General features: G+C 57.2%; 1 protein-coding gene across 1 annotated transcript in view; it reads left to right on the top strand.

Moving 5' to 3' along the window:
* HIC2 (HIC ZBTB transcriptional repressor 2) overlaps positions 1-12839 on the top strand; it is a 29182-nt gene extending 16343 nt beyond the window's left edge. The window contains exons 2-3 of the mRNA XM_070626880.1: positions 4405-4502; positions 6218-12839. Coding sequence (XP_070482981.1) covers positions 4477-4502; positions 6218-8042 — 1851 coding nt within the window. The 5' untranslated portion in view covers positions 4405-4476 and the 3' untranslated portion in view covers positions 8043-12839. The remainder of the gene's footprint in view (positions 1-4404; positions 4503-6217) is intronic.
* Positions 12840-24615: the final 11776 nt, after the last annotated feature.

Here is a 24615-nt window from a genome sequence, read left to right as displayed (position 1 = left end):
ATCCCTGTCCTTTGCCCTTCTCTCCGGGTCCCTCCGTCCGGGCTGGTTCCGGGCTGGGGGAAGTTTCCTGAAATCGGGAGGCATTTCAGTGCAGGTGCCATGGTTGCCTCTGGGGGAGACTCACTCTTGTCTGCAGGAGGCCAGGCACTGAGCAGGAGGAACAGCATTCTGGGGGAAACTGCTCACCAGGGTCAGGAGTACCAGCCGTGAAACCACACGCTGAGTTTGGCCCGACAGGTGGGCCTGGAGGTGGGTGTGGGGTGCACTCCTCAATCTCCAGGAGGGACAGGGTGCCCACTGCCAGGCCCTAGGGAGGCAGGGCTGCCAGCCTGGTCTTTAGAGGGCACCACTTGGAGGCCAGTTGACTAGAGCAGTTCTGAGTGCCCAGGACTCATGGAGCCCAGGCTCTGGGCATGGCGGGTGTCCAGGCTGAGTTGGGGTAGCCCCCTTCAGATTGCGGGGTTGAAATTGTTCTCCTTGCTTTCTGCTTAAGTAAGGATCACTTTCATCTTAACACCACCTCTCTGGCCTCTAAAGGTGCTGGACCAGAGCACACTCTCCTGCTGTTTGTGGGCTGCTAGGAAGAGAGGCCTCGAGGTGGCCCCTGAGGCCGTGTGGATTGCCTCAGACAGGTGGGGCCTTGCCTTGCCTGCCATCGTGGGCAAGTAGGGGCCCCCATGGGTTGCTGCTCCATGGGTCGGTAGGCCATGGGCCCTGCCCTCTGCTGTCCTCCTTGGTCTTTTGGCTCGTGTGTGTTTGGAGGGTGAGGAGGGGACCTGAGGGGTGTCCTTGGCCTGGGGCTTCCACTGCTTCCTGGAGATGCATGAGGGCTGCCAGCCAGGAAGGAGCCTAGGGGGCCAAGGATCTGCTTCTTCCATGGCCACTCTGTTCTCACCAGCTGCTTCCTGTGTGCCCATGGGCTCGTGAAGCCTGGGTGGGCACCCCAGGATGGGCTGAAAGCCAGCAGTGAGAAGGGGGGCCACGCCCATGACCACAGATATGTTCCTCCACACTGCCAGTCCCAGGCCCTCGTGCCCCGTGGGGAGGTGAGAGGTGAGCGGTTGGAGTGGGTGCCAGGGCAGAGCCTGGGCTGTGTGTGCAAAGACGAGACGGGCTCTGCATCGACACACGGGCCCCAGGGCTGTGAGGCCGGCGTGTGGTGCCTGGGTGGGGCCGTGCCAGGAGGGGTGGCGGGTGGGGAGCTGCTGAGACAGGCATGTCCTGTGAACGCCTCTGTTCTTTCTTTTTGTTTGGAGTTTTTTTTCCCCCGTTTGAGGTAAAATTTACATGCAACGTAGTACCAAATTTCAAATCTTGAGTTTTGAGCAGTGGGTGTGCCCACCTTAACCCAGATTCCTACCAAGGCATGGAGCTGCCCTAGAAAGTTCCTTATGCCCCTTCCCAGACAGCGCTCCTCTGACCCTCCACAGGCTGTGCTCATTTAGTTTCTTCCGTAGATCAGTTCTACCTGTTCTAGAACTTGTCATAAATGGAGTCAATGCAGGGTGTGCGCTTTTGTGTGAGCTTTCCTTCCCTCAGCGTGCTTTTGAGAGTCATCCATGTTCTTGCATCAGTCTACTCTTGGTTTTTTTAGAATTTTAAAAGTAATACGTACTTGTTTTAAATTTTGATTATTACAGAAATGAACACCCAGAAACTAGAGTTTTCCTATAATTCCACCCCCTGGAGATAACCTCATTTAGCACTTGGGTATGTGTACCCCAAGACATTTCTTGCCAGGACAGCCATGCCGAGTCAGGCCTTCCATGTGGTTGTCTGAGGAGGGTGGACAGGGAAGGAGCAGCAGAGGGCATGCAGGAGCTCCTGCCAGCTCCCCCCGGCTCAGCTCTAAGGGCCTGGCCTTCCCTCTGGCCCGTGCTGCCAGTGCCTTTAGGGTCTGGGGTGGGCGGCTGGGGCCTGGGCCTGCCTTCGGTGTGTATGCAGGGGGTAGGCAGGCGGGTGTGCCTCTCTGACTTTTCTGTGGTGGGGCCCTGGGGAGGGGAAGAAAAGGAAATGAGAATTAAGCTAGGACCTGTCCCAGTTTGCAGTGTAACAGCCCTGTTGGGTAGGTAGGTGTTGACCGTTCTGTAAACAAGGATCTGGGAAGGTAATCCAGGTCTCTCTTCATTTGCTCACACTGTCTCTGTTCACAAGAGGGCAGAGCTGGCCCTCCCCAAGGACTGCGTTCCTGCCCTTCCCTGCCGGGATCAGCCTGGCTAGGGCCACCCCCACCCACCTGCAAAGGGCCAGGTCTCGGCCTTAGAGGAGGGAGTACCTGACTTTCCCACTGTCCCAGATCCTAGGCTTCGTGGAGCCAGCGCTCCGGGCAGGCAGTGAGGCTGCCCTGCATGTGGGATCCTTGGGGCTGATACGCACACTGCCTCTGCCCACTGCCAGGGGGCTGCTCGGTGCCAGGGGCTGGTGCCAGGCAGTGTCCTCATTCCAGCCTGTAGGGTGTTCCTGCCAGGGCTGGGCACCAGCCCCTGTACCCAGTGGGGCATTGCACTGCCAGCTTTCTGGGCCAGCCCCCACAGCCATGTTTCCAGTTACCTGGGACTCCCCCAGGCTGGGGCTTCTTGAGGGGCAGTGTTTGATGCTCCCACACCTGGCAGTGAGGGGGAGTGCAGAGGTCTTTGGCTGTCGTCATTTAGGCTGGGAAGAAAAGAACAGTGCTTCATAGGGGTCCTGGCCCCACAGCAGTGGGGTGTGTGGCCCCATCACCTGCAGTGAGGTTGCATCATTGCTTGCAGATGTAGTGGCGGCCCAGACTGCCCAGCGGGGTGCACGCCAGGCAAGGTGGCAGGCATCATGCTGGCTATGAACTCGCAGCAGGCGGCTCCCCGGTGCCCCACCCAGTGGAGGGCGCGGCGAGGAGGCGGCTCTGCCCTGTCCTGCTGAGTGTCCCTGTGAGGAGTCACGTCTGCCTCAGCCCTGCGAGACCCCCCCCCCCCCCCCCCCCCCCCCCCAGGAATTGTGTGCCTGTCACTCAGCCTTTCCCAGGCTGGCGAAGTACCTGGCAGGGCAGGGGCAGCAGGCCCCTACACAGGGCCCCCAAGTCCTGTTCTGCTACCCACTCCCTGCATGGTGTCCAGATGTTGGCCTGATTTGTGATAAGGACGAGTAACCCCCTGTTGCAGGGTCTAGCATGTGCTGAGACGGAGGCCCCTGGGCGAGTTGGCCTGACGCCCTGCGCGGAATAGCCTGGGTAGCACAGGGCTGCATGGCCGGTGTCTGGTTGGCTCAAACACATTGCTGTGACTTCCTGTCCATTCTTCCGGGCCGCTCTCACCAGCTTTGTGGTAGCCTCTGTCCCCCTTCCCAAGGCTGGGCTCAGCTCTGTCCCAGTGGCCTCACCCAGCCAGGGAGTCTGGGTGCTTCACACCTACGGGGGCCCAGCCCACCCTCATTAAATGTGGACCCACAGAGCTGGTTCTGCTGCCCTCTGGCTGTTGGGATCCCAGACCAACCGTGCCCCCCACCCCTGTGAGAGAGGAACAGTGCTAGGGGCTGGAGAGACAGCTGGCAGGCCGGAGCTGAGGCCTCCCAGCCACCCCGCACCCCGGGTCTGGTCACATTCCTGAGGGACCTGCTGAGCCTCCCTGGCCCTGGGGGTGGGGGAAGGGCAGGCAGGGATGGGCTCCAGGCTGCTGCAGGCCTCCTCCCCCACCTCTGGCTCCATTCCAAGGGAGCCCAGGCCTGCCTGGGTGCGGTGTAAGGAACCAAAACCCAAGGACCCCCTTCCTGCAGGACCCAAAGCTCTGAGGGGCAGAGGGAGCCCACCCACATCTGGCGGCAGCTGCCCACGGCTTTGGCGGGCTGGTATTGAAAGGCCGACCTTGCGAAAACTCCTGCAAGGGGAGGCCATGTGGTTGGGCTGGGCAGGAGGGGGCTGGGCCCTCTGGGCAGGGAGGGGGTGAGAGCAGATCGGGAAGGGAAGGAGGCAGGAGAGCCAGAAGCGGTTGAGACTGGTTCTTATAAATAGCCCATTGCACCAGTGCCTCCAATTTTGACCTTTTGTTATGTAAATGTGGCCAGCTTGGAAGGGGCCTTGCCCAGGCCTCCTGCCACCACGTCCACCCGGGAGGAATTGTGTGCCTGCCACCAGCTCTCCCAGGCCTAGGTGGCCCTTGGGAGTACCCTAAATCTCCTGGGTCACGAGTGGGAAGTGGGTGCAGCCCTGCTGGACTCCCCAGATGGGTGACTGTCCCTGCTTCTGGGCCTGACTGCGGGCACTGCGGCCACTGTTTCCTGCCTGGCTGCCCCTGGCATCCCAGCCAGAGAGACCCCTGGGCCTTCCTGGGAGCAAGGGCTCCAGGGCCACCAGGTGGCTTCCCCTTCTCTGTCCCACCCTTCTTCCCTTGCTGATGCCTTTCTGGGTGACCGTGTCTATCTTCTTCTCCCCAGGTGACCAGGCATTGATGCACCCCCAGGGAGGCCACGTACTCAAGGAGGCCACCCCCGCTGGCTGCTGCTCACATGGTTTCTGGGCCCTTGGCACTCCGGTAGGCTGGGAAGGGGGGCGCTGGCAGGGCTGGGGGTGGGGGAGTTGGGGAGGGAGGATGTCTGTCTGCTCCTTCTGGGGCTTTCTGGGCGGCCCACACAGCCCCACAGCTCTCAGCCTGCATCCTGGCCTGTGGTCCTTTGTGTGCGAATAGCATGGGGCAGTGTGGAGGGGAGGCTGGGGCCCACTGCCCTCGGCCTGAGGAGGAGGGGCTGCTGTGGGCTCACAGGCTCTCAGAGGATGGGACCTCCTGCCCTCAGCCCATGTCTTGCCAGGCCTGGAAGACCAGGTGTTCTGGGTGCTGGTGGAGCTGACACTGTGTTTCCTTGGCATCCTGGCCAGTGTGGGAGCCATACCTTGGGCTCTTTGTCCCCACCTGGCTGGCTCGGGGGCAGGGAGTGGAGGAGGGTTGGTTCCTGGGCTCCAGCCTCTGAGCAGCCTTACAAGGCTGGGCTGGCCGAGTGGGTGCTTGCCGCCTCCTGCTCTCAGGCCCTAAGCGCTAGTCCACGCGTGGTTGCGGTGAGTTCCAAAGTCGCCTCCGGGGTGCATGTGATTGTTAGGGTTTCCCTCTGTCTTTGCAAACAAGGGCAGCTGTGGGGCAGGGGGAGCATTTGTGTCACGTTTGTGCCACATTTGTGCCTTGCTGCGCCTGCTGGGGGAAAGCAGGGCTGGGTACCCTGGTCAGAGCAGGAGATCCCAGAAGGCTCAGCAGTCGGTGACTTTCAGAGATCAGGCTCTGAGTGGAAGGACGTGAAGGCACCCTCATCTGCTTCGTGGCACAGGGCTGCCTGCAGGAAGACACGTTCCATGACGGGCCAGAGGGGCAGGGAGCCGTGGCCTCGCACTGTGGGCCCTGCTCCTTAGTGGGGTGGGCGCATGTTCGGAGCAGCCTGCTCCTGAACACCTGTGTGCACACTGCCACCCCGCAGGGTTCCTGTGGAGGCCAGAGTCCTCTGTGTGTTTATTACTTCGTGTCATCAGTTAGTGTCTGTGCCAGTCTGGTGAGGCCAGCCAGGTGCCTTTTCCAGGCCCAGGCAGTGCTAGGGGCTTGAGCAAGCTGCCTTTTCCGCCCATTCCTGGAGGTTGCAGTGTCAAGAGGCAGGAACGGGCCATCGGTGAACCTGCTAGCTCGGAAAGCCTCTAGGTTGTGTGAGAGGATTCAGTGGAGAGTAGAGACCGCAGGCTTTGTTTGGCCCATGTGGTATTTGAGGAAAAGGAAGCTTCGTTTAGCACGGGGAGATTTCACCTGAAAGTCTGGGTTTCCAGCTTGTCCTGAAAGCTGGGAAGCTGTGTGCGCACGTGGGAAGCCCGCCCACCCACGTTGGTGCCTGCTGCTTCCCAGCACCTTGCGGCTCCTCACTGGTTATCTTTGGGTCCCCTGTGGGCATGTGGTCAACTCCTGTGTTATGGAGACGGTACCCTGGGCTGTGGAGCCAATTTCAAATCCCATTTTTTCTTTCTGATCCTGTGTGACCATCATGTGGCCTTCTGTTTTCAAATCTGTGCATATGGGGCCAGTGCTGCTGTCCCTTCTCAGACAGCATGGGTCCTTGGTGGGCAGTGTGAATTCCCTTCCCATGGACTGTGCCTGAGGAAGCGCCCAGTGGCTAGGTCAGTGTGGAGGCCTCTGAGCGCCACTGCAGCTGTGCTCTGGCCTAGGGCCCTTGCACAAGGGTCCCTGTTAGCTAATGCATGCATGCCTGTTCTTGCCCGTAGGTGGTGCGCGTGGGCAGGGCGCGGGGACATGGGGCCCGACATGGAGCTGCCCAGCCACTCGAAGCAGCTCCTGCTGCAGCTGAACCAGCAGAGGACGAAGGGCTTCCTGTGTGACGTCATCATCATGGTGGAGAACTCCATCTTCCGGGCCCACAAGAACGTCCTGGCTGCCAGCAGCATTTATTTCAAGTCCCTGGTCCTGCACGACAACCTCATCAACCTGGACACGGACATGGTCAGCTCCACAGTGTTCCAGCAGATCCTGGACTTCATCTACACGGGCAAGCTGCTGCCCAGCGACCAGCCAGCTGAACCCAACTTCAGCACTCTCCTCACTGCCGCCAGCTACCTCCAGCTGCCCGAGTTGGCAGCCCTCTGCCGCCGCAAACTCAAGCGAGCCGGCAAGCCCTTTGGCTCTGGACGGGTTGGGGCTGCCGGCATGGGGCGGCCCCCCCGCAGCCAGCGGCTGTCCACAGCCTCTGTCATCCAGGCCCGATATCCAGGGCTTGTGGATGGGCGCAAGGGGGCCCACACCCCCCAGGAGCTCCCCCAGGCCAAAGGCTCAGATGATGAACTCTTCCTCAGCACCTCCAACCAGGAGAGCACTCACGGCTTAGGCCGGACCGTCTGTCCAGCCAGCGGGGAGGCCGGCCTGGGCAGCTGCAGCACCAATGGGAGCAGTGGGGGCTGCGAGCAGGAGCTGGGCCTGGACCTGTCCAAGAAGAGCCCGCCCCTGCCCCCCGCAACCCCCGGGCCCCCCCTCACCCCAGATGATCCGGCCCAGCTGAGTGACAGTCAGCACGGCTCGCCCCTCTCCGTCTCTGCCCCTCCTGTTGCCAACAGTGCCTCTTATGCCGAACTGGGGGGCACCCCCAATGAGCCCATGGATCTGGAGGGGGCTGAGGACAACCACCTGAGCCTGCTGGAGGGGCCTGGCGGGCAGCCCCGGAAGAGCCTCCGGCACTCGGCCCGCAAGAAGGAGTGGAGCAAGAAGGAGCCTGTGGTGGGTTCCCCCTTTGAGCGGAGGGAAGCGGGGCCCAAGGGCCCCTGCCCAGGGGAGGAGGGTGAGGGGCTTGGGGACAGGGTTCCCAATGGCATCCTTGCCAGCAGTGTGGCAGGGGGTGGCCCCAGCGGGCCTTACGGGGAGGCCCCATACCCCTGCAAGGAGGAGGAGGAGAATGGCAAGGATGGGAGCGAGGACAGCGGGCAGAGTGGGAGCGAAGGGGGCAGTGGCCACCTGGGCGCCCACTACATGTACCGGCAGGAAGGCTACGAGACCGTGTCCTACGGGGACAACCTGTATGTGTGCATCCCCTGCGCCAAAGGCTTCCCCAGTTCCGAGCAGCTCAACGCGCATGTGGAGACGCACACGGAGGAGGAGCTGTTCATCAAGGAGGAGGGTGCCTACGAGACGGGCAGCGGGGGCGCCGAGGAGGAGGCCGAGGACCTGTCGGCACCCAGTGCGGCCTACACGGCTGAGCCCCGGCCCTTCAAGTGCTCGGTCTGCGAGAAGACCTACAAGGACCCGGCCACGCTGCGGCAGCATGAGAAGACGCACTGGCTGACGCGGCCCTTCCCCTGCAACATCTGCGGCAAGATGTTCACTCAGCGCGGCACCATGACGCGCCACATGCGAAGCCACCTGGGCCTGAAGCCCTTTGCCTGCGACGAGTGCGGCATGCGCTTCACCCGCCAGTACCGCCTCACCGAGCACATGCGCGTGCACTCGGGCGAGAAGCCCTACGAGTGCCAGCTCTGTGGGGGCAAGTTCACCCAGCAGCGCAACCTCATCAGCCACCTGCGCATGCACACCTCCCCCTCCTAGAAGCCAAAGACCCTTCTCCTGGCCCGACGGCGCCCTCTGCAGACTCGCCCTCCAGAGCCAACGGAAGGAGGAAGCAAGAAGGCCAGGCAGGCGGGGCTGGGACCCCCAGGTCCAGCGGGGGGGTCTCCCGGCAGCACCTCTGGCCAGCCCCCTACACCCAGAGCTTTAATCGACAGTTTGTACCAAGGGAAGAGAGAGGAGGGAGGCCGGTGGGCCAGAGCCCAGTGTGCGTGTTCCTGGTGTGCGGTTTGCCTCCCGACCCCGCCCAGGTCCCTGGTCCTTGAGCGGGCTGCTGCAAGGCCCGTGGGAGTGGGTCATGGGGGTCTTGCTGGGGCCCAGCCCCTCTCCCGCAGGCTGGGTTGGAGCAGGGGGAAGGGGGTGCCTCCCTCCGTGTAAGGAGAGGAGCAGAGCTTCCCGTGGCCGGGCAGTGTCTGTGTGCATGCACGAGTGCCGTCTGTGTGCAGGCCCCCTGGCTCTGCCAAGAGCAGTGCAGGAGGGAGGCATGGAGCCCTCCCCCCTGAGCTAGGGGCCCCGCTCGCTGGTGCTGGGACGGTCGGCCCCGCTGCCTACCTCTCCACAACTAAAGAGCCCTCTGGGCCTGTGTTGCTGTTATTCCTACTGATCTGCTCCTTTTTTCTTTTTGAGTTTTGTTTTTGAAACCAAAACCAACGAGAGTTTATTTTCCTCCCGGCCCTTCGAGGCTGAGCCTGGGTCTGCAGACTGAATGTACGGGGCAGCCGCCCCGCCCCGCCCCGCCGCGGGCCACCCGCCCCTCCAGGCCCCAGAAGCCCTTCTTGGCCAAAGGCTTCCCTGGGCCCCGAGCCTGCCTCGGCTGCCTCAGGAGAGAGAGTGCTTTTCCTATAGTTTCCGAGGAATATTCTTTGTTTAGAGGTACTTGTTTTTTATTAAGAGAAGAACAGTGTAACGTTTATGTGAATGTTGGAACTGGAAGGTCTGGGGTTGGGGGGGGCTGGGTTTCCATTTTCTGTTTGTGTGTGTGGTGTGCGCGGTGTGTGTGGACAGATGCTGTGCTTTCCTCCCTCCTTCCCCATCAAGGTGGAGAGACTTCTGACCTTTTGCTACCTCTTGTATTCACGAAAACAGTACGTTGGTGACTGGCAGTTGAGGCCATGACACTTTGGTTTTCCTCCAGTTAGTGTGCACAGGAGGACGTACGTTCGAGTGAACCGGGCCGAGCGCCCTCCTGGGCCGCCCCCGATGCTCCTGCAGCCCTGCAGTCTGGGCGTGTGCCGCACCTCCATGGGCGTGTGGCGAGCCGTGTCCACCCCAGCGGTGTTCTGAGAGTGCTGCTGAGCGCCTCTGCTCCGGGCCCAGGGGAGGGGCATGTGTGCTTCAGCCCCGTGGGAGCTCCTGATGGAGGGCCGGGTTCCGGGTACTAGGGAGATGGGAGCCATGCTGCAGGAGCAAGCTCCTTGCGGCTCCCTGCCAGGGCCAGGATGAGGTGAAGTGAGCCCCTCCATCCTGTCCCCTGGGCCTGCAGAGCTTGAACTTGGAAGAGCAGCGGCCCCTGCCTGGCCAGTGTAGAGGCATGGGGAGGGGCTGACCAAAGCAATGTATGCACCCCTGGGGGACAGGGAGGGGACCAGCCCTGCTTTGGCACCTCTCTGGGTGGTCCTGGCCCACAGTCTCTCTAGCAGGAGACTGGCTGCCACCCTTTGGCTCAGCCCAGTCTGGAGTCCCACCCCTTGCTCCTCACCTTGGGTTTTCTCCACCAGCCTCAGACACCTCCCTGGGCCCAGAGCTGGGCTCAGAACGACAGACCAAAGTCGCAGAGGTCGGCCCTACTGTCCTCGGCCGACTGGAGCCACAGGGCTGGGCCAGCGGCTTTATCTTCTTTGTTTTGCTTCATACTTTTATTTCTTTTTTTTGTTTCTGCTTTAAGTTCAGACCAAAAAATTCCAGAGTCATCCCCTACCCCCACCCCTCCATTCCTCCAGAGCCCTCCAGCTGAAAACAGAGCCTGAGTTCAGGGACCCACGTGGTGAAGGGTGTGTTTTGCGAGTGAGGGAGCTCAGGCCACACTAGGGCTCCTGGCTGAGCCCTCCGCACAGTGCCCCCACCCTGGGCCGGCTCCTCTTCCCTTTGGGTGGGAAGCGGAGGACTGGACCCAGGGTCTCATGTTCCAGCAAGTCAGGCCAAGGGTCTAGGCGGAGGAGCCTCCTGGGCTCCCCGTACCCAGTGAGGGGCCAGGGCTCTTTCCAGGCCCCTGGCCTCTCCTGACCCCACCCTACTCCGTCAGCACTTAAGCCACACGACACAAAGTCTGTACCGCATGGGAGTCGTGCCCGTGGCCGGCCTGTGCGTGGCCTCCCCAGCGTGGGCGACCACATCCGTGAGGTGACTTGTGAAAGTAGCTGATTTGTTTGCAGAGCTTCAGGGACTGGGCGCGAAGGCCCCTCACTCACCGTTCGTGCGACGTAGTATTGTACCCACCTGAGTATTGTATCGAGCCTTCTCTGTATTTTAACAAGAAAGCAAAACACTAGTTTCCTATTTAAGATTTTAAGGGTTTGTGGGTGGGGCGGGATTAACACAACACTTGGTTTTGTTTTCCTTTTCCTTTGGTTTCATGTGGAGTGTGTGCTTGTGAGTGTGTGCGTGGAGATGTGTTAAGAGCCTCACGAGGAAATCAGGCTGTCGGAGGCCGAGGGCGGCTTACAGTTCTCTGTTTTAGTCACTTAATTCCTGAATGTTTCGGAGAAACAGGAACCAGAGAAAATAGCAGATGTCATGTAGGAAAAAGAGGATAAACGAAAAAAAGGAAAAAAAAAAAAAGCTCATACCCAAATTCACAAAACCTATTTTTTAAACCAAAGCACATTTTGAATGAGTATGGAACCTCAATGGGCTCAGAAAAAAGATACTAATATATTTATCTCATTGTTTACATAAACTTTTACAGTTTCAGACCTCAGCAGCTGTAAGGCCAGTCCCACTGAACCCTCACCTCCCGCCGGAGGCCCTTCCAAGTCGGCCCCATAATGGCTCCCGGGCAGAGGCGCAGACTCCGAGGCCCCCAGATTCAGCCGAGCCCTCCTCCCCAGCCCGGGCCTCTCCAAGCCCAGCTGACACCAAAGAGCTTGGGCCTGTGCTGACCAGCCCCCAGGCCTCCTGGCCGGACCATGGCGGTCCTGGCCAGCTGGCATAGCAGGGGTGGCCGTCGGCTCTGGCCACAGGACCCGAGTCTGGGCTTGGGCCCCGGGATGGAGGCGCGCCCCTTCTGCTGCTCTGCCTGAGACCCTCAGGGTGGGTTGATGTGAAGGTCCCTCTCAAGCCAAAAAGCCGGGACCTTTGCACAGCTCTGTTGACTCCAGTGGGTCCCCGCCTCCTGGGGACCCCCCACCCCCATCTCTTGCAGCAGGAGGGGTTCACTGGGCTGGTCCTTACCAACACAGACGGTGCAAACACTCTGAACAGTGTTGTTTTTGTATCAATATGTTTGTGCAGTGATGAATGTATTTATTTCTCAGACTTGGGGCGAGCGAGCGGCAGGCCAGGCTCCGCCACCTCGCTCTCACCAGACCGAGCCACGACAAGGGCTCCTCCAGGATTGCAAAAAAGGTAAAAAAGAAAAGACAAACCTTTAAGCAAATAAGAATCTCAGAGACTCGCAGCATAGCCATACACCTCAGCCTGTGAAACGAACAATCCGGACCCAGACTGACTTTCAGAACCTCACGCAGCCCTGTGTGTCTCCCCTTCATCACCACTCGGGGTGCTGGGCTGCCCCGCCCCCCTCATCAGTATTCACTGGACTTGGCCGTGTGCAGGAGTGCGATCTGGGCTGGGCTGGCTGGGCGGGCAGACCCCAGCCGCCCTCCCTGCGGCCGTCCTGTGTTGGGATGGGGCCTGGGCAGCCAGGAGGGCAGGGCTCAGGGAGGAGGCGGCTGCATCCGTCCCGTCCCCTTGGCTTGGGGGACAAAAGCAGAGACGCCAGGCCTTAGGAGACCAGACAAGGGGTCTCAGCCCTGCCACACCCCCTGGAGGGACCAAGGCCCTGGCTCTTGCCCAGAGTCGTGCTGGGCGGACGTTCCTGAACCTGTGAATCCGGTGCCAGGAGTGAGGAGATGGAGAGGGACCTAACCAGAGCCTCAGTCTGACATTCCAAATCGGGGGTTGGGTGTGCACTGTGGGAATTGAGGCTGCCCAGGACCCCCTTCCTAGGACCCCCCCCCAGCTTCAGTCACCCACTTTAATTTTCTACCGGGAACCCCTCCCCCTACCTCACCTTACTATTTATTGCTGTAATTTATTGACCTCAAAAATGCTGCATAACAGACCTCACTCGGGGCAGGGAGGATCCCTAGGGCTCCCCCCCTCCACTTGGTGGGGCCCTGTGGGGCCAGGTGCTGAGGGGAGCCTCTCTGTATCCCGCCCATCACTTACTTTCCCCCTCCCCCCTTGGGGGACCCCAGGTTGGGCACTGGCCCATTCGCAAATACCTCGAGGGGGAGGGGGGATGGGGTTATAGCTGTTTTGTTTAATCAGAACTGGAAGAGGGATCATGTCCTACATTATGCCCTTCCCAGAAAGGGGGGCACTCCATGATCGCACTCCTGTACTGGCCACCGTCGCTGTCCGTCATCACAACGCGTTCACTTCCCGCCAGAGTTTGGATAAATTCAGGTCAGAGCTGCAGGTGTGCAGCCCTCAAATGTCATAGAAAAGCAATTCACCAACGACTGATCTCTCCATTCAGAAGCGTGCAGTCTTAATGTACAGTGATGAAAAACTGTTATTTTATGATCTTTTCATTAAAAGCTTGATTGAAAACTCTCTTGTGGGAAGCCTCTTTGTTCTCTTCTCTCTTGCTAAACGACAAACTGCTTTTCTTTCTCTGTCCAGCTTCCAAGACCTGAGTGGGTGGGTTTCAGACGGGGCTGGGACCTCACTCAGCAGGGGGTGTGTGTCCTGGAGCTGGGCCCTGGTCCAGGGAACCAGCACTCTGGGGTCAGCATCCTTTTGGGCAGTGTTGGCCGAGGCAATTGAGGAAGCAGAGGATATGTAGACAGTGGCTGGGCTTGGATGAGGGGAACCTGGCCCGTTCCTGGGGCCACTTACCCATTGGCACAGCAGAGTCAGGCTAAGGGAGGGCGAGGGAAGAAAGGCTAATCTTAGTCTCCAGGGGCAGGGACAGTAGATCTGATTCCCTGGGGGACTGTCTCTAGCCACCAGGATGGGAATCCAGGATGAGTGGAGACAGGAGGAGGAGCAGGGCTGGGGTCGGGTGGGGGGGGGGGGGCGCTGCAGACGTCCAGGTGGCTCCAGGGCAGCCGCGGGTGAGTGCGGGGACCCCAGGCCTCCAGGAGAACGTGGGCGTTGCTGCTCGATGTCATGGTAAGTTTGTTCAGTTGTTTGAAAATTCTGTTTTGGTTTTATCAAAGCAATACCTGGACATAGTTTAAATAATCAAATGGTTCTTTAAAGGCTTAAAAGAGTTTCTTGTCCCCCAAGCCCATGTTACGTAGACAACCACTTTTAATTCTTTTTGCATGTCTGCATTTATCTCCACGTTTCTAAGTAGTAATCTTATACTGCCGTCTTTTGACTCCTAGATGAGGATTTCAATTCATTTATACCCTCTTGGCTTGCCCTTATATTCCCCAGATAGGTATCAGGTGTTTAAAGGGTGGCAAACTTTTTCCGGAAAGTAGCCAGATAGTAAATATTTCAGGCTTTGTGTGCCATGCAGTCTCTGTGCTGTCACAGTGCAAGAGCAGCCGTCGACAGTGTAAGCGCACGGGCGTGACTCCGTTAGATTTCCTGTACCGAAACTGGTGCAGTGTGCAGTTTTGCCAGGCCACGCTCATTATCACTAAGTAAATTTGTTTACTGCTGAGCCAAGTAGTGTACTGTGTCTTCTCCTTTTTTGTCAATTTCTTGTTTTTCTTGAGGTTAATAGTTATCTTATTTTTCCCATCACTAAGTTTGGTGTAAGTCTCTGTCTTCATCCTTTCGCTCTGTGAAAGGCCTCCCGGTGCCGTTTTCCACAAAAGCAAACATTCTCTGTTCTGTCACTTTTTCCCCAGAGGACATCCTTTCTGGAGGCTGCCGTTTGGCACAGAGTGGGCTGAAGATCTCCTGCCTTCTTGTCCTGCATTAGAAGCCCCTCTTTCTGGATCCCACATGTTCTTTCCTTGGGTTACGTGCTTGTTTTGGTTGCATATTTCCTCCAGTACCATCCTGAGAAAGAATACATGGGAAGTAGGTTTTTTGAGACTTTCAATGTTGAAAGTGCTTTTAAATTATGCAGAATTGATAGTTTGGCTGGGTGTAGGATTGTAACTTGGATATCATTTTCCTGCTGAACTTTAAACTTTTTTTTTTTTAAGATTTTATTTTTCTGTTTTCTTCCCAAGTTCCCCAGTACATAGTTGTATGTATTTTTCAGTTGTGGGTCCTTCTAGTTGTGGCTTGTGGGATGCCGCCTCAGCATGGCCTGATGAGCGGTGCCATGTCTGTGCCCAGGATCCGAACCAGCGAAACCCTGGGCCACCAAAGCCAAGCACGTGAACTTAACCACTCGGCCCCGGGGCCGGCCCCTCCTGCTGAACTTTGAAGGTGTGTTGCTTCCTTGGCTTCTGCCTTCTGATGTGATGAGAAGCCTAGTTCCCTTTGTACGTGACCACTTTCCTGGCTGGAAGCTCTTGCCGTCATCTCTGGTTTAGAGGGTTTGTCCATCCACTGGGCTGAGCACTCGATGGGTTGGTTTCACTCTGGAGACTTGTTCCCTTCAGTAAACTCTTCATGATTTTTAAAACATCTCAGCAATTATTTTTTATTTCCTTTCTTCTTTTGTTCCTTGATTACTGCATTTTCTTTTCTTTTCATGGATGTAGTCTCTTTCCAAGGAAATTTTAATTTTCTAACATTTTCTTCTGTTCCTTGTGTTGTATCTAGTTCCCTTTAAGATCCCTACTTTCAGTTTATTTTTATCCTTTTTTACAATATTGTGTCATTATGTTGTGCACATGAAACTAATATGACATATGACATATGTGTCTGTTATACTTCAATTTAAAAGGAAGCCACATCGAAGAGCTGGGCTTGACCTCAGGGTGAAGGGGCCATGTGCACCTTCCCACTGTTGTCGTCACCTTCCGAAGTGGAGTCACCCAGGCACCCTGTCCACAGGTGGGCCTGGTGCATCCTTAGGGAGAGGGAACCCTAGGAGTGTGTGTGAGACTGCCCGGGCTGCCATAACAAGGTACCACAGGCTGGGGGGTTAAATAACAGGAATTCATTTCTCACGGTTCTGGAGGCTGGAAGTCTGAGGTCAAGGTGTTGGCAGGGCCTCTCCTGAGGCCTCTCTCCTTGACTTGTAGATGGCTGTCCTCTCCCTGTGACCTCATATGGCCATCCTGCTGTGTGTCTGTGTCCAGATTGCTTCTTATAAGGACACCAGCCAGATTGGATTAGGACCCACCCTCATAGCCTGGGTTTAACCTAATTACCTCTTTAAAGCGGTACCGGTCTCCAAAGTAGTCAGTCTGAGGTATTAGGGGTTAGAACTTCAACACAGGAATTCTGGGGGACACAATTCAGCCCATAATGGGGTACACATGATGTGCTGTGTGTGGCTTTAGGTGGCCACAGGAATCCCAGGCGGCCGTCTCTTTGTGTTCATAGTGTGGGCCCTGCAGCTCGGCCTCGTGGCCTCGGTGCCTGCAACTTCCTCCTTCCTCGGGGGAGGACTGGCTCTCTTTTGGGATTCTATAGGCAGTGTTGTCCAGGCCTTGGGTGCCTCCTGGGAAGTGGGCAGTGCTCTACCGACCCCCCTTGGCCCCTGAGATGTCAGCTTTATCTGAAGGGACGCAGACCACAGCGTTCAAGAGCAGCCCAGGGGGGCGGCCGGCAGCCAGCCTGTCTCTTGGTAGGAGGCAGGGCTGCTTCTGGGTGCTTGCTTGGCATTGCAAGGCATGCCTGCTGACTGGCCTGCCTGCAGTGACAGTGGCTGACCTAGCCAGGCAGGAGAAATGGCGGGGCCACAGGTGTCCAAGCGTGTCCTGCAGAGGAGGCAGAGGGAGGCCTGGGAACTGGGATGTTCTGGCAAACAGGCAAGGGGCTGGCTGTGGGTCAGAGAGAAGAATGTGGCTTTGGGCCACACCTGCCAGTGTTTTGAATCCTTGCTCCTCCTATGCCCTTGGGCAAGATGTCATAGCTCTGCGATAGAGACAAGCTGTCCTCGCATCCACCAACACCTATTTATGTGCCAGGCTCTGTCCTAGTCCAGCTCCTATGCCAGTGGGGTAGACGGTAAGAAAGTGCATCCTGGGCGGGCACGGGAAGCAGCGCTGCGGGGAGAGTGGCAGTTTGAGGCCAGGTCGCCAGAGAAAGCTTCCCTGAGAAGCTGGCCTTGGGGTGAGGCCAGAAGCACGTGAGGGAGGGCCAGGCAGGGGCAGAGCAGGTGCAGAGGCCCCGCAGCAGACGGGCGTGTCTGCAGAGCACCAGGAAGAGATTCTCGGCCTCCCAAGGCAGTCGCCGGCAGGAGGGTCCAGGCTGTGGCAGGCCCGGGAGGCCGCCGTGTGACAACTTGGCTTTGTGCTCTGGGAGGGGGGAAGCTGCCAGAGTTGGGTCCCTCTGGCTGCCGTGGGGAGACTGGGTGGGAGCAGGCCCGCCACTTAGGAGGCTGGAATGATCCAGTCCAGAGCAGTGACATTGAAGGTGGTCAGAACTGGAACATTTGTTTTCTATTTAAACTTATTTAGCAAGCACTCTGTGTCACTTCTGTGGACCAGCAGTGTTCTAAGTGCTTTGCAAATATCAACTCACTTACTCTTCCTAACAGTGCTGATGAGGTAGGTGACATCTCCATTTACAGGCTTGGAAGTGGAGGGACAGAGCCAGCAGGACGTGTGACAGCCTGGAGGAAATGTGAGAGAGGAACCAGGGAGAGCATCGAGGTTTCTAGGGCAGCAGCTGTGGGGTGGGTAGAACAAGCTGAGGGCCCATGGGGGCACTTCCTGGTAGGGGTGCGGAACGGGGAGCTGGATGGGCAGGGGGTCCCCACTTGAAGTGAATTCGGGCATCAATGCCTAGAGACGCTCAAACTCAAGACGTTCCCAAGGGGAAGGGGACAGAGGAGGAACAGCAGGGGCCAGAGGGGACCAGTAGGAAGGAGAGCGACTGAGTGCTGCCAGTGGGCGGCTCAGGGACAACCAAGACTTGCCCGTTGCCCGGAGGGTCTGTGATTGAAGGAAGCAGTGTTGGCTGTTGGTTTCCTCCCTCTCCTCCCCCAGAGGGTAGAGGGGAGACCCCCAGGCAGGGAAGGAGGGGCTTTCCTGGGGGGTGGAGACCTGCCTCCCGTGGATGAGCCCGCGTGGTCGGGGCCTCGTCTCCCCCTCCCAGGGTGAGCCTGGTGGCCTCCGGCAGGGTGAGCGGAAGAGCAGGTGGGCATCAGTCTGCACGGGCGCCAGATGCCGGGCTTCGAACAGCGCCTCTGAGACTCCACTCCACCGTCTGGGAACCGCCAGGTCTCCACTCGCTGGCCACGCTGGCACCGAGGGCTGAGCGGGGCCTGTCCGCATGCTGTAATTTGGAGTAGTTTTCTCCTTTTTTTATATACTGCAGTGCTTTTCTCCAATTACAAATATTTTTCTTATTATAAAAGTGACAAATGTTGACCATAAAAAGAAGAAAAAACGTACGCAAAACAGAGCAAATTAGGAAGCTCCCATCCGACTTTTGGCGGTGCCCAGGCCTGTCACAGCTGCAGCAGGGGCTCTGCACACAGAAGAGCGCTGAGGGGAGGCAGTCAACGGGCAGGAAGCCCAGCGGTCAGGAAAGTGCCCAGAAAAGGCATGACTAGCCGTGGCCCCAGGGACGGCTGCGCGCGTCCAGGGGCAGCCTTCAGGAAGCCCTGAGGCGTGCAGCTACACGGTTTGTTGAGGGGACTAAAACTCAGCTGTAGTGGAAAAGTGCCAATCTGCTGGGCCAAATAATGGGGACTTTGTATGCCATGCAAAAGAACTTGGGGTTTTGGATTTTGTTCTTTAAGTTAGTGAATTTTTGTTGTTTTTGCTTAAAGCCACCTAACCCTTTTTGTCACAAAGTTGCTTACATGGGAGGTCTCCCATTATTTGCTATATCATGGTTTACTTAAATCTTTTCTCTATTGGGCAAAAAAAGTTTCAAATACAAAGAAAGGGCGTGTGCACAGCAGGCATAGGTTTTATGACAGTTCTTTCTCATATTCCACCAGCTCGCTGAGCTCCCAGCCCACGTCGTGTTTTCTCGAGCCTGTGCATCGGTGTGAAGAGATGAGGGGCTGCAGGGCAGCCGCCCCTGGGCCCCCGACTGTGGAATCTGGGGGCCGGCTTTATGGGGCTTCGCTTCAAAACTCTCTCAGCTTTTTTATATGTTTGAAAGTTTTCATAAATTCATGAATTTCACAAATTCCTAACATTCATAAGTGTTAGGGAAAATGTGGCCTACACATACCAGGCTATTTATAATCAACTATAATTTAGAGAGTACCAAAACATTAGGAAATCTCGAGGACGGTGCGGGGTGGTCGGGCGTCCGACACCGCCCTCGGTGGCATGGACCGAGGCCGGCCAGTGTCGCCTTGGACGCCGGGGAAGCGGACCTTGCGGGGAGGAGGCGGCCCCTCATCCAGCCGGGCGGGAGAGGGAGGCTCACGGAGAGGAAGATGCGGAGCCGAGGCCTGAAGACAGGGCAGAAGCGGGCCGGCCGCCGCGGGGCGGGAAGGGGCTGGCGCTCCGGGCGGCACGGGCTGCGCGCGGCTGCGGACCGGCGGGCGGTCGCTGGGCTCCGAGGCCGGGAGGGCTCCCTTTCCACGGCCGCGTCGCCACGCCTCTTCCCGCCCCGCGGGCCGCCGAGGGGCAGCGGCTCGGGTTTCGCGGGCGGCGCGGGGAGCCCGGGGTCCCCGCGGAGGCTCTCCTGCCCGCGTGCAGGGCCAGGCCGGGCGCAGCCCCAGAGGCGCCCCAGCTCAGCATCCGCAGTGCAGAGAAGTGACCCAGGGGGTGGGCCGCTGTCACCGTCCGTTACGGCTAGGCGCTGGCTTCCAGCTTCTCTCCTGAACTCAGGCGCGGGCAGCCAGGCACCCATGCTGCCACTGCCTAGCGACCTGTCATTGCGAAGCCTCGGTTTCCCCATCTGTAAAGCGGGATCGAGATGCCTACCCAGCGGGGTGGTGGGGGTCTTGAAGAGCTACAAGGCATGGGGACGCGGAGGGTGTGCAGACTCGGCCTGAATGGAGAAGCCCAGCAGTGCCCTCCAATAGAGTATTCGTCAGCATATATTCTGTAGGAGTCACAGGAAGATGCAAAAAGAAACCGTGAAATAAATTTTAATGTTTTGTCAAACCCAGTATTTTCAGAATATTTCAGTATGTAATCAATATAAAAATGACCAGTGAGGTGTGTGTTTTACAGTGTTCCACGTCTGGGTTTGGACTGGCCACTTTCAGGTGCTCAGCGGCCACCCCCTGGAGCTGCACGTCTAGAAGTGAGGAGGGACGTCCTGGTGCTGGGAGCCCCCTGATGACCAGGAGGCCCAGGCGGGGCGGGCCCTTGCTCAGAGCCTTAATTGTGTGCACTCCCTGGCTCCTCTCAACCCCAGGAGGGAGAATCTAGCGATAGCCCCACTTTACAGATGAAGAAACTGAGGCACAGGGGCTTGGGAACCTTGCAATAGGTCACGGAGCTGGAAGGGGGGAGATCCAGGGGTCTCTGTCTCTAGGGGGCCCCTCATCTCTAGTCCTGCGTCTCAACCTCTGCATTTCCAGAGCCTTGCTCCTCACCTGCCCTGACCAGGCTTCCACCCCGCCAGGGAGGCCTCCTGCTGAGTGACAGGAGCACTGGCTGACTGAAGCAGAAAGGGAGTTCATGGGATTCTGCATTCCCTTGAAGGAGGGGACATGGGAAGAGCAGCAGTGGCCAGGACTCTGCAGGATGGCAGCCAGGCCGAGGTTGTACCACTGCTGCCCTGACAGTTTGAGAAAGTCCCCAAGCCAGAAGGGGCTTCAGGGCCAGACAGCCAAGGAGAGGGGTCCCCGGCACCCCTAAATCGGTGATTCACAGTCCTGTAGGGTCTGCCCCAGGCACGCTCTCTCCAGCACCCCCGATTCTCCCCATCTTGATGCCACTCTATAAGCAGGAGTCTTCCTGTGACCCCTCCCTGTGTAAAGCATCAGACATGGTCCCCTCTGCTCTTGGAGGCAGCTGTGACCTGTGCTAATCTGCCCCAGCCAGCCAGGTGCTCCAGCCATACCGAGGCCAGTAAGCCCCCGGGGTGGCCAGGTGCCCCCTCTGCAGGACACTGCGCCCGCCAAGTCCCCCAGGCTACATCTAGAGAGGGAGCCACCTGGAAAACTCTGAGAGCGCTGGGCTCACGGCAGGGCTCACAGCAGTCACGGAGCGCTGAGGCCTCGAGTCCTGGAAGCCGCGAGTTCAAGATGGAGCTGCCGGCGGGGTGGCGCCTGCTCTGAGGAGCCAGGGAAGGATGGCCCAGGCTTCTCTCCCAGCCTCCGAGGGTCCTTGGCACAGGGCAGGCTAGCTCCAGTCCTTGCTCAGTGTGCTCCCTTGGTGCGTGTCTGTGTCCAATTTCCCCTTTCTATAGGACCCTAGGCATATTGGATTAGGGCCCACCCACTGCAATATGATTTCATCTTAAAGAATTACACTCAAAATAACACCATTTCCAAATAAGGTCATTGGGGGTTAGGACTTCAACAGATGAACACAGTTCAACCTGCGGCACATGTATGCCATGACTGCCATTTAGAAAATAGACATTTTTTAAAGAGCCTTTTCATAATGGTAACAGAAAACACAAACTACGTAGGCAAAACCTTGATAAATGTGTGAAACCTATTTGAAAATGACAAAGCATTCAGAGCAGACCCGGAACAAGACCCGCAGGGCTGGGCAGAAAGGCTGCCCCAGGGCAGGTGAGGGAGGAGGGGCAGGTGTCCGTTCTTCCTTTGGCGTGGACTGCTCTAATCTGGGGGAGGTTTTGCAGCCCAGCACAGATCCCAATGGTGTACTCGGGGGGATTGGACAAGACAGCTCTAAAGTTTATCTGAAAGGGAAATGATTGATCCCAGGCGGTCGATTGAGCCCCGGGCCCTGCGCTGGTGAAGAGCAAGATCTGCTCCACCCTCCAGGAGACGAGAGACTCATGGAAACAACCACAATAAACCAACAACAAACCTCTGCAAACCTGTCCCACTGAGGGTGGCCTGGATTACAGCTCACGTCTGTGGGTCCATGCGCCGCCTCGCCGGGGCCCCGTGTGGGTGCTCAACAGCTGGAAAAAGGGAATATTAGATACATGTTTTCTGGATTCAGATCAACCTGGGTTTGAATCCAAGAGTGGCAGTGGGGCTTCGTGGGACACATGCACCCTCCTGTCCCTCTGTAAATTGGGGACTTCACTGCCCCCTCCTTGGTGGAGTTCACAGAATGATGTGCCTGGTGAGGGAGACACTGAGGACACACAGCTCCTACCCCTCATCTGTCCCTGCCCCACCTGAGGTTCACCTTGGACGTCTGGGGAACAGATTTCAACACGAGAGATGCCGAGAATACAGTTACCCCACCTCCACCCCCAGTGGCCTGGTTGCTGCATGGTGCCCCAGTCACACAAGTGCCACCTAGTAAGCGGGAATCCTCTGCCAGGGATCCAATCATCCAGCAATCCTCTGCTACATAACAGACCTCCTGCTGCAGACAAACCACCCCCAAACTCAGTGGCTTAAAACAAGAGCCACTGTATTTGTTCTTGATTCTCTTGGGGCAGCAACTTGGGCCGGGCTAGGCTGGGCTTGCCGGGCGGTTCTGTGCATCTTGCCTGGGACCTGAGTCCTCTTGGGCTGTCAGGGGGCTGCAGGGTCTGTGATGGCAGTGCTCGCGTGGCTGCTGGGCAGTGCCAGCCCACCAGGCTTCCTGCCCAGGTTCTAAGAGGGCAGGAGAGGCTGCAAGGGCTCTGAGGCCGAGGCTCACAGGTCCTTTCTGCCTCCTTCCGTTGGTCAGAGCAAGGCATGAGGTGAGCTGGGATTTGGGGCCCAGGGAAACAGGCTCCACCTCCTGATGGCAGGGCTGCGGACCGTTTGTAGTCATTTCTAATCTACTATAAGTGACCCAAAGTGACTCGAGTCTTGCTTACATTTCTCAAAATTGGTGAGGGGCTGGTCCCATGGCCGAGTGGTTAAGTTCGCGCGCTCCGCTGCAGGCGGCCCAGTGTTTCGTTGGTTTGAATCCTGGGCATGGACATGGCACTGCTCATCAAACCACACTGAGGCAGCGTCCCACATGCCACAGCTAGAAGGACCTACAATGAAGAATATACAACTATGTACTGGGGGGCTTTGGGGAGAAAAAGGAAGAAAATAAAATCTTAAAAAAAAATTGGTGAGAAAAGCCCCAGCTCTTGGATAGAGCTGCCTTCCTAAACACCCCTTGGCGTCTGCAGAGCTGTCACCAGCCGAGCGTGCCCTCCCGGGTACAGCATGCGTGACCCATGTCCTCATCCGCCGCCCGAGGTTCCTGGACAGCACTTCTTCCCAGCCCCAATCCGTTCTCCTCCTCGTCCTTGCCCCCACCAGCCCCAGCTCCCGCTGTGTGTTCAATTTCTGTCAATATTGCTGTGGACACATCTCATTCTTCTTCCTATTTCTTACCATCACCGTTACTTCCAGGTCTCTTCGTGTCAATCTGGCTAGATCCAAGCTCCTTTTAAGTGATCTACCGAATTCCTTTGTAAGTAGTTTTCACATGTCACCTTCACTCCCAGTTCCCCGACATCGCTGGAGCGCTTGGCTCTTCTCAGTGCTCTGTGACTGTGGAGGAAGCTGCCTCTGGGATGCGTACTCTGCGGTGGGATCATGGGCCGAGGAGGGCTGCCATGCCCTGCCACGGTGGTCCATACAACTGCTCCCCCAAATGGCCCGCGGACGGTGCTGGTGGCGGTGCTCAGGGCCCCTGCTCGCTCAGCTCATTGCTTGTATTTGATGCCAACCGGCGTCTCACTGTTGGCTGCTCTGGTGGTAGAAGTGCAGAGGGCTGGACACACTCCTGCTGGGCGGTCAAGGGCCCCCTGGGGGTGGCCCGTCAGACCCTGTGCCCCAGTGATGTTTGGTCTTTCCTGGTGACCCCAGGATTTCCATCTATTGTCATTAGTAATCATTTGATTACAAAGATTGCAAAGACCTTTTCCCATTCCATCACCCTTTTATAACATTTGTCCGTGCTGTCTTTGTGTTCCTAGGGGTTAGAAGGTTAGAAGTGAAGTATAATGACACAGAGTAAGAGGCGCAGATCTTTTTTTTTTTTTTAAAGATTTTATTTTTTTTCCTTTTTCTCCACAAAGCCCCCCAGTACATAGTTGTATATTCTTCGTTGTGGGTCCTTCCAGTTGTAGCATGTGGGATGCTGCCTCAGCGTGGTTTGATGAGCAGTGCCGTGTCCGCGCCCAGGATCCGAACCAACGAAACACTGGGCCGCCTGCAGCGGAGCGCGCGAACTTAACCACTCAGCCACGGGGCCAGCCCCGATCTTTTTGTTTTTTTGTTTTTGTTTTTTGAGGAAGATTGACCCTGAGCTAACATCCATGCCTATCTTCCTCTACTTTATGTGTGGGACGCCTACCACAGCATGGCTTGCCAAGCAGTGCCATGTCCACACCCGGGATCCGAACTGGCGAACCCCAGGCTGCCAAGAAGCGGAATGTGAGCACTTAAATGCTGTGCCACCGGGCTGGTCCCAAGGCACAGATCTGGTTTTCTGTTTGATGAGTTTTGACTGATGCCTACACTCAGGGACTCAACCTCCAGTCCGGATAGAGTGTTGCTGTCACCATGGTGTCTTTTTCCTTTTTCTTTTTAATTGAGGTATAATTGATCCATGACATTGTATTAGTTTCAGGTGTACAACATAATGATTCAATATTTGTATATATTACAAACTGATCATGACAGTAAGTCAACATCTGTCACCAAATGTAGTTGCAGATTTTTTTTCTAATGATGAGAACTTTTATAATTTACTCCCTTAGCAACTTTCAAATATGCAATACGATATTAACTATAGTCACCATGCTACACATTACATCCCAGGACTTATTTATTCTATAACTAAAAGTTTGTACCTTTTGACCCCCTTCACCTATTTCGTCAAATGGTGTCTTTTGATAAGCAGAAATCCTTAAGTTTGATATAACCAAATGCATCAACTTTCCCTCCATGGGTTGTGCTTGCTGTGTCTTGCTTAAGAAACCTTGCCCTGGGCCAGCCCCAGTGGCTGAGTGGTTAAGTTCAGCGTGTTCTGCTTCAGTGGCCCAGGGTTGGTTGCTGGGTGCAGACCAACACCACTTGTCTGTCAGTGGCCATGCTGTGGTGCAGGCTCACAGATAAAAGAGGAAGATAGGGGCTGGGCCCGTGACCAAGTGGTTAAATTCTGCATTCTCTGCTTTGACGGCCCAGGTCCGTGGGTTCGGATCCTGGGTGTGGACCTACTCCACTCATCAGCCATGCTGTGGAGGCGTCCCACATACAAAATAGAAGAGGATTGGCACAGATATTAGCTCGGGG

This window comes from Equus przewalskii, chromosome 7 (assembly GCF_037783145.1).
Source record: "Equus przewalskii isolate Varuska chromosome 7, EquPr2, whole genome shotgun sequence".
Taxonomy (NCBI): Eukaryota; Metazoa; Chordata; class Mammalia; order Perissodactyla; family Equidae; genus Equus; species Equus przewalskii.
This window is presented reverse-complemented; position numbering and strand designations above follow the sequence as displayed.